The sequence below is a fragment of the Oncorhynchus kisutch genome, linkage group LG25, assembly GCF_002021735.2.
Source record: "Oncorhynchus kisutch isolate 150728-3 linkage group LG25, Okis_V2, whole genome shotgun sequence".
In the NCBI taxonomy this organism is placed as follows: Eukaryota; Metazoa; Chordata; class Actinopteri; order Salmoniformes; family Salmonidae; genus Oncorhynchus; species Oncorhynchus kisutch.
The window spans coordinates 1,023,395-1,037,686 of record NC_034198.2 but is presented as its reverse complement, the minus strand read 5'-3'; the positions used below and the strand labels follow the sequence as shown (position 1 = coordinate 1,037,686).

Genomic DNA, 14,292 nt, shown 5'->3' with positions numbered 1-14,292 from the left:
CCAACAAACCTGACTCAGTTACACCAGCTCTATCAGGAGGAATGGGCCAAAATTCACCCAACTTGTTGTGGGAAGCTTGTCGAAGGCTACCCGAAACGTTTAACCCAAGTTAAACAATTTAAAGGCAATGCTACCAGATAATAATTGAGTGTATGTAAACTTCTGACCCACTGGGAATGTGATGAAAGAAATTAAAGCTGAAATAAATCCTTCTCTCTACTATTATTCTGACATTCTTCAAATAAAGTGGTGATCCTAACTGAAATTCTTAAAAAGATTAAATGTCAGGAATTTTGAAATGTAAATGTGTATGTATGTATGTAAACTTCCGACCTCAACTGTACATACATACATACCACGTACACACAGGCACACTTATACTTCCACACTCATCATGTGCTGCTCCTACTGTCTATTATATATCCTGTTTCCTAGTCACTTTACCCCTACCTATTTGTATATACAGTATCTACCTCAATTTCCCTGTACCCCTGCACATCAACTCGGTACTGGTACCCCATGCATATAGCCAAGCTATCACTACTAATTGTGTTTTTATTCCTCGAGTTGGAATGCATTGTTTGGGAAGGGCCGTAAGTAAGCATTTCACTATTTGTCTGCACCTGTTGTTTACGAAGCATGTGAATGCATCCAAAAGGTATTTATTTAGGACTTCACAACTGGTCAATTCCCACCTGGTTAAGAACGCAGCACTAAAGGAGGCCGGGTAAGGGCAAAATGTCACAAATATTCCTGTTCAATTAATTATTTCTAAACAATACTTTTACATACAAATGTCAAATAAAGCCATTTCATGTAGGCCTATCGAATTTCAGAAAAATCCAGGTGTTCCAGTTTAGGGGGGGGGGGGGGGGGGGATCTTTGTGGGCTATACTCGGCCTTGTCTCAGGATGGTAAGTTGGTGGTTGAAGATATCCTTCTAGTGGTGTGGGGGCTGTGCTTTGGCAAAGTGGGTGGGGTTATATTCTTCCTGTTTGGCCCTGTCCAGGGGTAACATCAGGTGGGTCCACAGTGTCTCCTGACCCCTCCTGTCAACCTCCAGTATTTATGCTGCAGTAGTTTATGTGCCGGGGGGCTAGGGTCAATCTGTTATATCTGGAGTACTTCTCCTGTCCTATCCGGTGTCCTGTGTGAATTTAAGTATGCTCTCTCTAATTCTCTTTCTTTCTCTCTCTCTCTCTCGGAGGACCTGAGCCCTAGGACCATGCCACTACCTGGCATGATGACTCCTTGCTGTCCCCAGTCCACCTGGCCATGCCGCTGCTCCAGTTTCAACTGTTCTGCCTGCGGCTATGGAATCCTGACCTGTTCACCGGACATCCTACCTGTCCCAGACCTATTATTTGACCATGCTGGTCATTTAAGAACATTTGAACATCTTGGCCATGTTCTGTTATAATCTCCACCCGGCACAGCCAGAAGAGGACTGGCCACCCCTCATAGCCTGGTTCCTCTCTAAGTTTCTTCCTAGGTTTTGGCCTTTCTAGGGAGTTTTTCCTAGCCACCGTGCTTCTACACCTGCATTGCTTGCTGTTTGGGGTTTTAGGCTGGGTTTCTGTACAGCACTTTGAGATATCAGCTGATGTACGAAGGGCTATATAAATAAATTTGATTTGATTGAGGAACGTCTCACGACGCAACCTGAAACAACAATACTGTACCTTTGCGGTCTTCCCCAGGATTGTCAAGACATTCTGCGACATGCCATCTTTGCGATTGCACCACCAATATAGAGAATGGCATCTGACAGATCGGACAGGAACTTCCTCCAGGGGAAGATGCCCGGTGCACGTTCTCTCCAGCAGTACGTGTACTATCATCATCTTGTGTCGACTGTGGAAAGGCGATATTTTGAGTTGAAAGTGTCCTACGCGCCACCTCTTTATTTTGAATAGACTCATTTTCCTTCACACCGAGGGTTTTATTTGGAGCTACTTTGGTGAGCTTCACATGTCTGACTGTGTTCTTCACTTGGACAGAAGTTTCTCCTTTGGTTAAACATTGTGAGGCTTGTCTGTACTTAGCCATGGATCCATTAAAAGTATCAGGTGTCTCTTTGTCCTTTCTTTTCTTCTTCTTGAGAGGCTTATATTCCCATATGTCATCTTCCAAATCGTTCTTTGACATTTGAAGCAGCAGAGAGAAGGACACACAATGTTTCAAAACACCTCGTTGTTGCTACAATATAGCCTGTTTAACCGCGCTTTTCTGTAACATCCTGTAAAAAGTCAGATGATAACATTCCATACCAAAAGATGCAATCATCAAATCAAAACCGAAAACAGCTAATTGTGTTAGCATTTTTTCCCTAAATAATAACCTGTCAACAAGAAACTCTAGCAACAAGGCTTAAAGCCAATGCAGTGCTAAAATGAGCTATTTCGTAAAAATGTATGAAACGTATCCGACTACGGGCGATTCTGATCTATATATCACGGTGCATCATGAATAACTACTACATATTATTTGCACATCAGTCAGTCACAATTTACCCATGATACATCACGGTGATGCGCTCGTCCTGGTTTTTCACTAGTTACCACATCCACAAAGTCAAACATGGCAAAACATTTATGAAAACAAAAAACGTATTTTTGTTCTTAACTTGTGCTTACGGTTATGCATAACGTTAACCACACTGCTAAGGTTAGGTTTAAAATATATATATGGGTTAGCATTCTACATATATATGTAGAAGATACATTACAGAAATTAGGCGGTGTTTACGACTTTGTGGCTGTGGTAACTATTGACGACACCCTCGAACACGGACTCCTCTGTATTGTTAGAAAATACAACAGCAGTTTCCAAACAATTAGCAGTTATTTTTTTAATATAATGTACTTTTAAAATAAACATGTATTCAAAAGATCCTATATTAATAAGAGCACCATTTTTTGAATTAATTAATTCCATATTGCTAATTTTGTCACTGTTGAAAAGTACTGGTGCAGAATGTAGCATTGACTTTACTCAATGAAATTGTGGTTGGAAAGATGGCGTCCAAGTGCAACCTTTCTGCTTTATTTCCAATCCAGAGCCAGTTGGACGACGCCCTGGACAACGCTACGAACCAACAAGAGAAAGAAAACCTTGTCTACCAGTACTTGAAAAAACTAGACGACAAAGATGACTTGAGGATTCCCGATTTTGACGAAGGTTAGGAAAATGTACATTAATGACAGCTAGCTGGGTGTTATTTCAAATTAGAATTGTCGGCTGGCGCAGCATTTGCGCAGTCTGAAGATCGTGTGTGTGATCACAAGTAAAACGTTTAGACACACCTACTCATTCAAGGGGTTTTCTTTAATTTGACTATTTTCTACATTGTAGATTAATTGTGAATACGTCACAACTATGAAATAACACATATGGCATCATGTACTAACCAAAAAAGTGTTAAACAAATCGAAGTATATTTGAATTTATTCAAAGTAGCCACCCTTTGCCTTGATGACAGCTTTACACACTCTTGGCATTCTCTTAACCAGCTTCATGAGGTAGTCACCTGGAATACATTTCAATTAACAGATGTGCCTTGTTATAAGATAATTTGTGGAATTTCTTTCCTTGATGTGTTTGAGCCAATCAGTTGTGGTGTGACAAGGTAGGGGTGGTACACAGAAGATGGCCCTGTTTGGTAAAAGACCCTGTCCATATTATGGCAAGAACAGCTTAAATAAGCAAAGAGAAATGATAGGCCATTAATTTAAGACATGAAGGTCAGTCAATGTGGGAAATTTCAAGAACTTTGAATGTTTCTTCAAGTGCAGTTGCAAAAACTATGAAGTGCTATGATGAAACTGGCTTTCTTGAGGACAACCACAGGAAAGGAAGACCCAGGGTTACCTATGCTGCAGAGGACAAGTTCAGTAGAGATACCAGCCTCAGAAAATTGCAGCCCAAATAAATGCTTCAAGTAACAGACACATCTCAACATCAACTGTTCAGATGAGACTGCGTGAATCAGGCCTTCGTGGTCAAATTGCAGCAAATACACCACTACCAAAGGACACCAATAGGAAGAAGAGACTTGCTTGGGCCAAGAAACACAAGCAATGTATTTTGGTCTGATGAGTCCAAATTTGTGATTTTTGGTTCCAACCTCTGTCTTTGCGAGACGCAGAATAGGTGAACGGATAATCTCCGTGTGTGGTTCCCTCCGTGAAGTATGGAGGTGTGAGGGTGCTTTTCTGGTGACACTGTCAGTGATTTATTTAGAATTCAAGGCACACTTAACCAGCATGATTACCACAGCGTTCTGCAGCGATACGCCATCCCATCAGGTTTGGGCTTAGTGGGACTATCATTTGTTTTTGGTGTGTCCAACTTTTGACTAGTACTCTATGTCCAGTTGAAATCGGATGTTTACGTACACCTTAGCTAACTACATTTAAACTCAGTTTTTCACAATTCCTGACATTTCATCTTAGTAAAAAGTCCCAGTCTTAGGTCAGTTAGGATCACCACATGATTTGAAGAATGTGAAGTGTCAGAATAATAGTAGAAATAATGATTTCAGCTTTTATTTCTTTCATCACATTCCCAGTGGGTCAGAAGTTTACATACACTCAATTAGTATTTGGTAGCATTGCCTTTAAATTGTTTAACTTGGGTCAAATGTTTCAGGTAGCCTTCCACAAGCTTCCCACAATAGGTTGGGTGAAATTTAGCCCATTCCTCCTGACAGAGCAGGTCTAACTGAGTCAGGTTTGTTGGCCTCCTTGCGCGCACATGCTTTATCAGTTCTGCCCACAAATGTTCTATAAGTATGAGGTCAGGACTTTGTGATGGCCACTCCAATACCTTGACTCTGTTGTCCTTAAGCCATTTTGCCACAACTTTGTGATGCTCTCTCCAATACCTTGACTTTGTTGTCCTTAAGCCATGCTGCCACCCCCGTGCTTCACGGTCGGGATGATGTTCTTCAGCTTGCAAGCCTCTCCCTTTTCCTCCAAACATAACAATGGTTATTATGGACAAACAGTTCTATTTTTGTTTCATCAGACCAGAGGACATTTCTCCAAAAGTCCGATCTTTGTCCCCATGTCACATTTGCAAACTGTAGTCTAGCTCTTTATGGCAGTTTTGGAGCAGTGGCTTCTTCCTTGCTGAGCGGCTTTTTAGGTTATGTCGATATGGGACTTGTTTTACTGTGGATATAGGTACTTTTGTACCTGTTTCCTCCAGCATCTTTCCAAGGTCCTTTGCTGTTGTTCTGGGATTGATTTGCACTTTTCGCACCAAAGTACGTTCATCTCTAGGAGACAGAATGCGTCTCCTTCCTGAGCGGTATGACATTGTGTTTATATGTCCCATCGTGTTTATACTTGTATACTATTGTTTGTACAGATGAACGTGGTACCTTCAGGTGTTTGGAAATTGCTCCCAAGGATGAACCAGACTTGTGGCGGTCTACAATTTATTTTCTGAGGTCTTGATTTCTTTTGATTTTCTCATGATGTAATGCAAAGAGGCTCTGAGTTTAAAGGTAGGCCTTGAAATACATCCACAGGTACACCTCCAATTGACTGAAATTATGTCAATTCCCCTATCAGATGCTTCTAAAGCCATGACATCATTTTCTGGAATTTTTCAAGCTGTTTAAAGGCACAGTCAATTTAGTGATTGTTAACTTCTGATCCACTGGAATTGTGAAATAATCTGTCTGTGAACAATTGTTGGAAAAATGACTTCTGTCATGCACAAAGTAGATGTCCTAACCGACTTGTCAAAGCTAAAGTTTGTTAACAAGAAATGTGTGGACTGGTTGAAAAACTATTTTTAACGACTCCAATCTAAGTATATGTAGACTTCAACTGTATACGGGCAGGCAGTTGCTGCTTATTTTGTTTTCAGTATTCAGCATATTTTGACATGACGCAACATTGCTCTTCTTGCAACATTATAGCCTAAAGTAGAATGTGGTCTCATACGATGTTTGCTGTATTCTCTCACTGTCGACTAGTATGCAAACACTGCGACTACAGGCTCTTTCTTGATTAATATTTGACATGTATGAAATGTTGCATCCTCAGCTCTGAATGTCATTATACCATTGGCTGTAAAATGGTAATGATACTGTTTGATAATGGATATTTTCCTGCAGGTCTCGAATGGCTGAACACAGAAGGCCCTCTTTCTTTCACAAGAGAGCTTGCTGGTAAAGTGGTGGTGTTGGACTTCTTTACTTACTGCTGCATAAACTGCATCCATATCCTTCCTGACCTGCATCAGCTGGAGAAAAAGCACTCTGTGAAAGGTATACGCACACATACACACTCATTTTAATCCACAAATCATGTTACATCAAGAAGGATTAAAACATGTTGAAGTTCTTGAATACATGGACACTTAAGGATACAAAGCACATCTGTACCAAATGTGTCCAAAACATCATCAGACCTATACTGCATTAATGACAGTACCTTCACTGGGTGTGCTGAAGTTATGTTAGTAGATTGCCATGTTTTGGCACAGCTGCAGCACTCACATCTGCTGCTGGCGGGCAGACACACACACACACACACTGGTTCTTGCCCCCTTTTTTTAAATGCACAGTAATGACCCCATATATTGAGTTTAGAATATTATCCTATTTGCACGGTATGCTATTACAAGCTTTTTAGGCAATGTCACTGCTACCAACTCCTAATGGCACTGAATCTTTAAACGGGCTGTTTATTTTTTTGGGACCAAGTTCTGAAGCACGTTGTGCTTACTCCCTTGTGCTATAATGTGATACATTTCTAAACAATAATAAACCATGATGGATTGGAATTTATTTTCCCACCATAGCTACTGGCTTTCTGTGGCTTTACACCTACAGTCAATAACACAAAAGAAAAGAAAACTAGAAAAATCTATGTACCGTGTGTGTAAATGTAGGGAGGTAGGCAATAAATAGTAGAGATACAAGTAGAGATACTGGGGTGCAAAAGGGTAAGTAATAATATGGGGATGAGGTAGTCAGGTGTGCTATTTTACAGATTGGCTATGTACAGGCACAGTGATCAGTAAGCTGCTCTGACAGCTGATGCTTAAAGTTAGAGAGGGAGATAGAAGACTCCAGCTTCAGAGATTTCTGCAATTCGTTCCAGTCATTAGCAGCAGAAAACTGGAAGGAAAGGCAGCCAAAGGAAGTGTTGGCTTTGGGGATGACCAGTGAAATATACCTACTGGAGCGTGTGCTAGAGGTGGGTGTTGCTATGGTGACCAGTGAGCTGAGATAAGACGGGGCTTTACCTAGCAAAGACTTATAGATGACCTGGAGCCAGTGGGTTTGGTGACGGATATGTAGTGAGGGCCAGCCAACGAGAGCATACAGTGTTTGGGGCTATTTTGTAAATGCCGAAGTCCAGGATCGGTAGGATAGTCAGTTTTACGAGGGTATGTTTGGCGGCATGAGTGAAGGAGGCTTTGTTGCGAAATAGGATTAATGTGAGTCTGGAAGGAGAGTTTACAGTCTAACCAGACATCTAGAATATGTGGACAACTACAAATATCTAAGTCAGAACCGTCCAGAGTAGTGACGCTTGTCCGGCTGGAGGGTGCGGGCAGCAATCGGTTGACGAGCATGCGCTTAGTTTTACTTAGATTTACTAGTGTTTAAAAGCAGTTGGAGGCCACGGAAGGAGTGTTGTATGGCGTTGAAGCTTCAAAGAAGGGCTAGATGTATACAGAATGGTGTCGTCTGTAGAGGTGGATCAGAGAATCGCCAGCAGCAAGAGCGACATCATTGATATATACAGAGAAAAGAGTTGGCCTGAGAATATAACCATGTGGCACCCCCATAGAGAGTGCCAGAGGTCCGGACAATAGGCCCTCCAATTTGACACACTGAACTATCTTAGAGAAGTAGTTGGTGAACCAGGCGAGACAGTCATTTGAGATGCCAATGCTATTGAGTCTGCCGATAAGAATGCGGTGATTGATAAGAGTCGAAAGCCTGGGCCAGGTCGATGAAGACGGCTGCACATTACGGTCTTTTATCGTTTAGGACCTCGAGCATGGCTGAGGTACATCCATGACCAGCTCGGAAACCAGATTGCATAGTGGAGAAGGTACGGTGGGATAAGAAATGGTCGGAGAGAGTGTTTGACAGTGATGAGGGGTGGTCGTTTTACCGCGGACCCATTACACATGCAGGCAATGAGGCAGTGATCGCTGAGATCCTGGTTGAAAAAAGCAGAGGTGTATTTAGAGGGCAAGTTGGTCAGGATAATATCTAAGAGGGTGCCCATGGTTACGGATTTAGGGTTGTACCTGGTAGGTTCCTTGATAATTTGTGAGATTGAGAGCATCTTGCTTAGATTGTAGGATGGCTGGGGTGTTAAAGATTTACCCAGAAATATTCACAGCTGAAATTTCTGCCAAAGGTGCTTCAACAAAGTATTGACTCCGTAGTGTGAATACTTATGTACTTGAGCTATTTGCAAAAATGTCTAAAAAAACATGTTTTCATATTATTATGTGTAGATGGTTGAGAAAATAATACATGTAATACATTTTGAATTCAGGCTGTAACAACAAAATGTGTAATAAGTCAAGGGGTATGAATACTTTATGAAGGCTTTGTACGTGCATGATTCCAGTTGGGTCCGTTGTCATGTTCAGCACTGTCACTGTCCCTTGGATGAACCACCCCAACACACTTTGGTCACCCAATGAGTATTCCCAATTATTGCGTCTCCATGCCACTCACGGCTGTATAGACCTTTACCCTCAACTTCTGTGCGTAATTATTCTCCTGCCACCTTCATGATTGAAGTACACGCTTGTGAAAGTTGATCTGTAGCTGGTCATTTCATTACATGAGAGTTATCTTGACTGATAAAGCTACACTGGCTACCCCCATCTAATAGAGAATGATTTAATGGTCTCTTGACTGGTGTCTGTATCCATACTGTAGCTGTCTGTAACAGCATTTCTATTGGAATTCCTTGGAGACACAGATCACTGCGTCAGTGGGTAGGTTGTTATACCTTCGCTTCTACTCATTACTCACATTGGCCGTGTGGTGATGTCTGCCATACTTCCCACATGACACTTCTTCAGGCCGATTGTACTTTGCTATGTGCATTGTTCCTAAGCACACCAAACATCTTTGTTGTTGTCGTCTGAGTCTGTTGCGTCTTTCTTGTAGTCTGCTCTGTGCATTATTTCCATCTGTGGTCTCTTTTGTCGCAAAATTCTAAACGAGCCATCTCTGACTCCGTATATAGGGATGAGATCCATTTCACAGCATAACCACACAAAATAAAGGCCAATCAATGGATATTACAAGCAATGGAACGTATAGGCTGGATGTGTGCAAAATGCAATAATATGCATAGGCTACAGGTTAAAGTGCATAAGGTTGTGGAAGTGATTCTCATTGGCCAATTTGGACTGGTCACGTGACCCACTACAGTGACTGTCAATCATTGGATTGTGAAACAAAAAAAGTAAATAAATGACTTCTGTTTATTTGATTTCTTATGCAGATCAAAAACATGAAGAACGACCCATTTAATATTTTTGTGCTAAAACATTTTATTTATTTATTAGCCAAATAGTATGTAGGCCTGTGTGGCCTATGCAATAATTGGACTACCTTCAGCTGCTCAGGTTATACATTTTAATGTTTGATGGAATTCAAAAAATATGCTTCCATCTGTCTTTTCCATACATAAACCCCTGTGTTTCATGCCTGGGGGAAAAGTCACGTCAGAATTGTAAGGTGCAAAAGTGGTTCTGACATCTTGGTTAAATTACACAAATCGCAACAGAGTGAGTGGCGGCCATAAAAATACGAGGGAGTCAAACAAACTAACTTACTCAGAGATGCCGCTGATCTTGGGAATGACTGTGCCTGGAAGCTTCCATTTCCCAGCCTTTTTTTCACATTCTACAGAGTTTATGCTGACTATATCCCTGGATATATTAATCTCAAGCATAAGAACAAGTAATTGGATGACTGAGATCTCATCAGCATCTTGCTGATGGAATGGCTGACGGTCTAGACTACATGTGAAGTGACATTGTGTTAGAAGCTTTATCCCACATTGCTCTTTCATGAACTTACCGGAACAATCTCAAATGTATTACATTTTTCTGTGACCTTGTCCTTGAATCATGTTGCTGACTATTCTTATTTTAAAAAAATAGGAAAAGCTGTAGGTGCAGAAAGGAAGCTTCAAAGCATCAATTCATGAAATTATTCAACAACACTAAATGTAATGAGGGTCACTTGTGACAGACAAATGTGACAAATGAGTTCTGCGATTTATATGATCCAAAACATGTGGCCACCACTTTCAATTGGATACATGTTAGTTCTTCCTTATCGTAATATGCGGATCAAACACTAACACAATTACACCCAGCCACTGTTTCGGTAATCAGCTGATGGATGGGGCTGGAGAAATGTTTCCACTCAAATCCATAGACAGCTATGGATACAAGGACTGAAACTTCATGATATCAAAATGATAGTTTTAACCATGTTTTGAGGCTATACAGTGTTTGTTTACAACTACGTTGTTTACAAACGAAGGGGTAAAACAAGCTTATATTATCGGTTTAGACAGTTGAACTAAGCTCATGAGACATTTCTAAGTTATATTCTTCAAGAATCAATGGCTATACACTTGTGGTGAAATTATATTGGCACTCTTGCACTTTAAATCAAGTCCATTTTTATTGGTCACATACACATGGTATACAGATGTTAATGTAAGTGTAGCAAAATGCTTGTGCTTCTAGTTCTGACCGTGCAGTAATATCTAACACAGTAATCTAACATTTTCACAACAACTACCTTATACACACAAATGTAAAGGAATGAATATGAATATGTACATATAAATGTATGGATGATGGAGTGCAGCGATGGAGTGCAGCATAGGCAAGATGCAGTAGATGGTATAGAATACAGTAAATGAGATGAGTAATGTAGGATATGTAAACATTATTAAAGTGGTGTTAATAAAAGGTATCACTAGTCACTTTAAATAAGTCAATTTATTTAAGTGGCCATAGATTTGAGTCTGTATGTAGGCAGAAGCCTCTCTGTGTTAGTGATGGTCTTGAGATAGAAGCTGTTTTTCAGTCTCGGTCCCAGCTTTGATGCACCTGTACTGACCTCACCTTCTGGATGATAGCGGGGTGAACAGGCAGTGGCTCGGGTGGTTGTTATCCTTGATGATCTTTTTGGCCTTCTGGTGACATCGGGCGTTGTAGGTGTCCTGGAGGGTAGGTGGTTTGCCCCCGGTGATGCGTTGTGCAGACCGCGCTACCCTCTGGAGAGCCTTGCGATTGAGGGTGGTGCAATTGCCGTACCAGGGGGGTGAGGGTGGTGCAATTGCCGTACCACACGCTGCATCACCAGGAGGGTGGTGCAGCGTGTTTTAGATGGCAAGCCAAATTTCTTCAGCCTCCTGAGGTTGAAGAGGTGAGATCAAGGTGCTGTTGTGCCTTCTTCACCACGCTGTCTGTGTGGGTGGACCATTTCAATTTGTCCATGATGTGTACGCTGAGGAACTTTCCACCTTCTCCACTGCGGTCCCATTGACGCAGATGGAGGGGTGCTCCCTCTGCTGTTTCCTGTTGTCCACGGTCATCTCCTTTTTGTTTTGTTGAGTGAGAGGTTGTTTTCCTGACACCACACTCCGAGGGCCCTCACCTCCTCCCTGTAGGCCGTTTCATCATTGTTGGTAATCAGACCTACTACTGTACTATCGTATGCAAACTTGATGATCGAGTTGGAAGCGTGCATGGCCACGCAGTCCTGTGTGAACAGGAAGTAAAGGAGAGGGCTGAGAATGTACCCTTGTGGGGCTCCAGTGTTGAGGATCAGCGGGGTGGAGATGTTGTTTCCTACCTTCACCACCTGGGGGGGGGGTCAAATTCCAGGACCCAGTTGCATAGGGCGGGGTTGAGACCCAGGGTCTCGAGCTTAATGACAAGTTTGGAGGGTACTATGGTGTTAAATGCTGAGTTGTAGTCAATGAACAGCATTCATACATGGGTATTCCTCTTGTCCAGATGGGATAGGGCAGTGTGATGGCGATTGCATCGTCAGTGGATCTATTGGGGCAGTAAGCAAATTGGAGTGGGTCTAGGGTATCAGGGAGGGTGGAGGTGATATGATCCTTGACTTGTCTCTCAGAGCACTTCATGATGACAGAAGTGAGTGCTACGGATTGATAGTCAATTAGTTCAGTTACCTTAGCTTTCTTGGGAACAGGAACAATGGTGGCCATCTAAGCAGTGGGGACAACAGACTGGGATCAGGATTGGTTGAATATGTCCGTAAACACACCCGCCAGCTGGTCTGTGCATGCTCTGAGGACGCGACAAGGGATGCCGTCTGGGCTGGCAGCCTTGGGAGGGTTAACACGTTTAAATGTTTTACTCACGTTGGCCACGGAGAAGGAGAGCCCACAGGCTTTGGTAGCAGTCCGTGTCAGTGGCACTTTATTGTCCTCAAAGCGAGCAAATAAGTTGTTTTACAATGGAGTGCAAACGAGCAGAATGTTCTGTTTTCAAAACCTGTTGAATGGCTATTTTCACCCTGTAGGCAACTTACCACAGGTGAGATCAATTACGCAGTAAACAAGAACCACTTGCCTCCAACCAAATGTAATTTACACTTTTTATAATTTATTCCAGGCCTTTTTTGGACTTTGAAGGTAAATATCAAATAAGTTTCAATTATACATTTTTCAGGTCCAGTACATTTTCCTAAATGAAACCTATACATGTGTGAACACAAAGTTTTTTTCAATTCCAACAAATTTTCAAATATATAGCGAATCGTGCAATGGGGCCAATATATTGGACCTAAACTGTTTATCATTAATTTAAAAGTAAAAAGAAAAAATGGATGTAGCAACTGCAGATTCTCCCTTTTTTTAAATTGAGCCACATCAGGATATTTGTTTAATCAGCAATGGCAGTAAGTAACAAACCAGATCCGTTGCGTAGACTGTGTAGAGCCCTTTAGACTCTTCTGTTTGCTATTGTGTGTAGAAATCAAATGTCGCTTTTTTGGTCAAAAAAGTATGCAGATCCATGTTTAATCTTTTTCCTCGTAGTCGGGAGGGAGCTGCTGACACAGACTCGTCTGTACCCTGATGGACAGGCCTGTACGTATCATAAATCTTAGACACCACGATGGTCCACCTCTAAAATCCTCAAACTTCATTGCGGTGGCGATTTGTTTTTGCTTTCAGTCGGATCTGCACAGTTGAAGCACCTCGGCCGTCTGCTCTCTGTGTGTTGACCCAGTCTTCAAGCTCATTTTCTAGTTCGGGCCATCTGCTTTTCTTCCCTCTGAAAGCTTTTGTTGTCTTTTTGCACTGAGTCAGTACCTCACGCTGCTGTTTCCAACGTCTTATCATCGACTCATTAAGGCCAAGCTCCCATGCAGCAGCTCTATTTCCTTTTCCAACAGCCAGATCGATCGATCGCCTTCAACTTGAAAGCTGCATCATATGTATTTCTCCGTGTCTTTGCCATGATGAGCGTGACAAAATGACTACCGAATGATGAAGTTTGAGCGCGCTCGATTTACGCCACAATATGTGACGGTGCTCAGTTTTTTGGCGGCATGAATCTTGTGAAAGCAGGAAAAATCCATAAATTAGCCGCATCATTGTATAAGCCGCGAGGTTCAAAGCGTGGGAAAAAAGTAGCGGCTTATAGTCCGGAAGTTACGATAGATAGCTTACTAACAAATGGCCTCGCCATCTAATTTTTGTAATAGCAGCAGCAGACAGTTGACTAGACATGACATAATAGTGAACATTAATAGACAGCTCAAAGACAGAACTACGACAGGACGGACAGCTGATCGTCCTTGCAGCGGCAGACCACGTGTTACAACACCTGCACAGGAATGGTACATCCGAACATCACACCTGCGGGACAGGTACAGGATGGCAACAACAACTGCCCGAGTTACACCAGGATGGCACAATCCCTCCATCAGTGCTCAGACTATCCGGCCTATTGTAAGGCAGGTCCTCACCAGACATCACCAGCAACAACGTCGCCTATGGGCATAAACCCACCGTCACTGGACCAGATGGAACTGGCAAAAATGGATCTTCACTGAAGAGTCGCGATTTTGTCTCACCAGGGTGATGGTCGGATTTGCGTTTCATCAAAGGAATGAACGTTACACCGAGGCCTGTACTCTGGAGCGGGATCGATTTGGAGGTGGAGGGTCTGTCATGGTCTGTGGCGGTGTGTCAAAGCATCATTGGACTGAGCTTGTTGTCATTG

General features: G+C 42.3%; 2 protein-coding genes across 3 annotated transcripts in view; one reads left to right on the top strand and one right to left on the bottom strand.

Moving 5' to 3' along the window:
* The window catches only part of dclre1a (DNA cross-link repair 1A (PSO2 homolog, S. cerevisiae)), a 45,699-nt gene extending 42,903 nt beyond the window's left edge, over window positions 1-2,796 (bottom strand). Inside the window, exon 1 of one of the 2 annotated variants that reach the window (XM_031805129.1) lies at window positions 1,683-2,796. In XM_031805129.1, the coding sequence (XP_031660989.1) occupies window positions 1,683-2,148 (466 nt within the window). In that variant the 5' untranslated portion in view covers window positions 2,149-2,796. The remainder of the gene's footprint in view (window positions 1-1,682) is intronic. The other variant, XM_031805130.1, reaches the window with a different exon arrangement.
* nhlrc2 (NHL repeat containing 2) overlaps window positions 2,779-14,292 on the top strand; it is a 45,127-nt gene continuing 33,613 nt past the window's right edge. Inside the window, exons 1-2 of the mRNA XM_020460405.2 lie at window positions 2,779-3,180; window positions 6,131-6,283. Coding sequence (XP_020315994.1) covers window positions 3,018-3,180; window positions 6,131-6,283 — 316 coding nt within the window. The 5' untranslated portion in view covers window positions 2,779-3,017. The remainder of the gene's footprint in view (window positions 3,181-6,130; window positions 6,284-14,292) is intronic.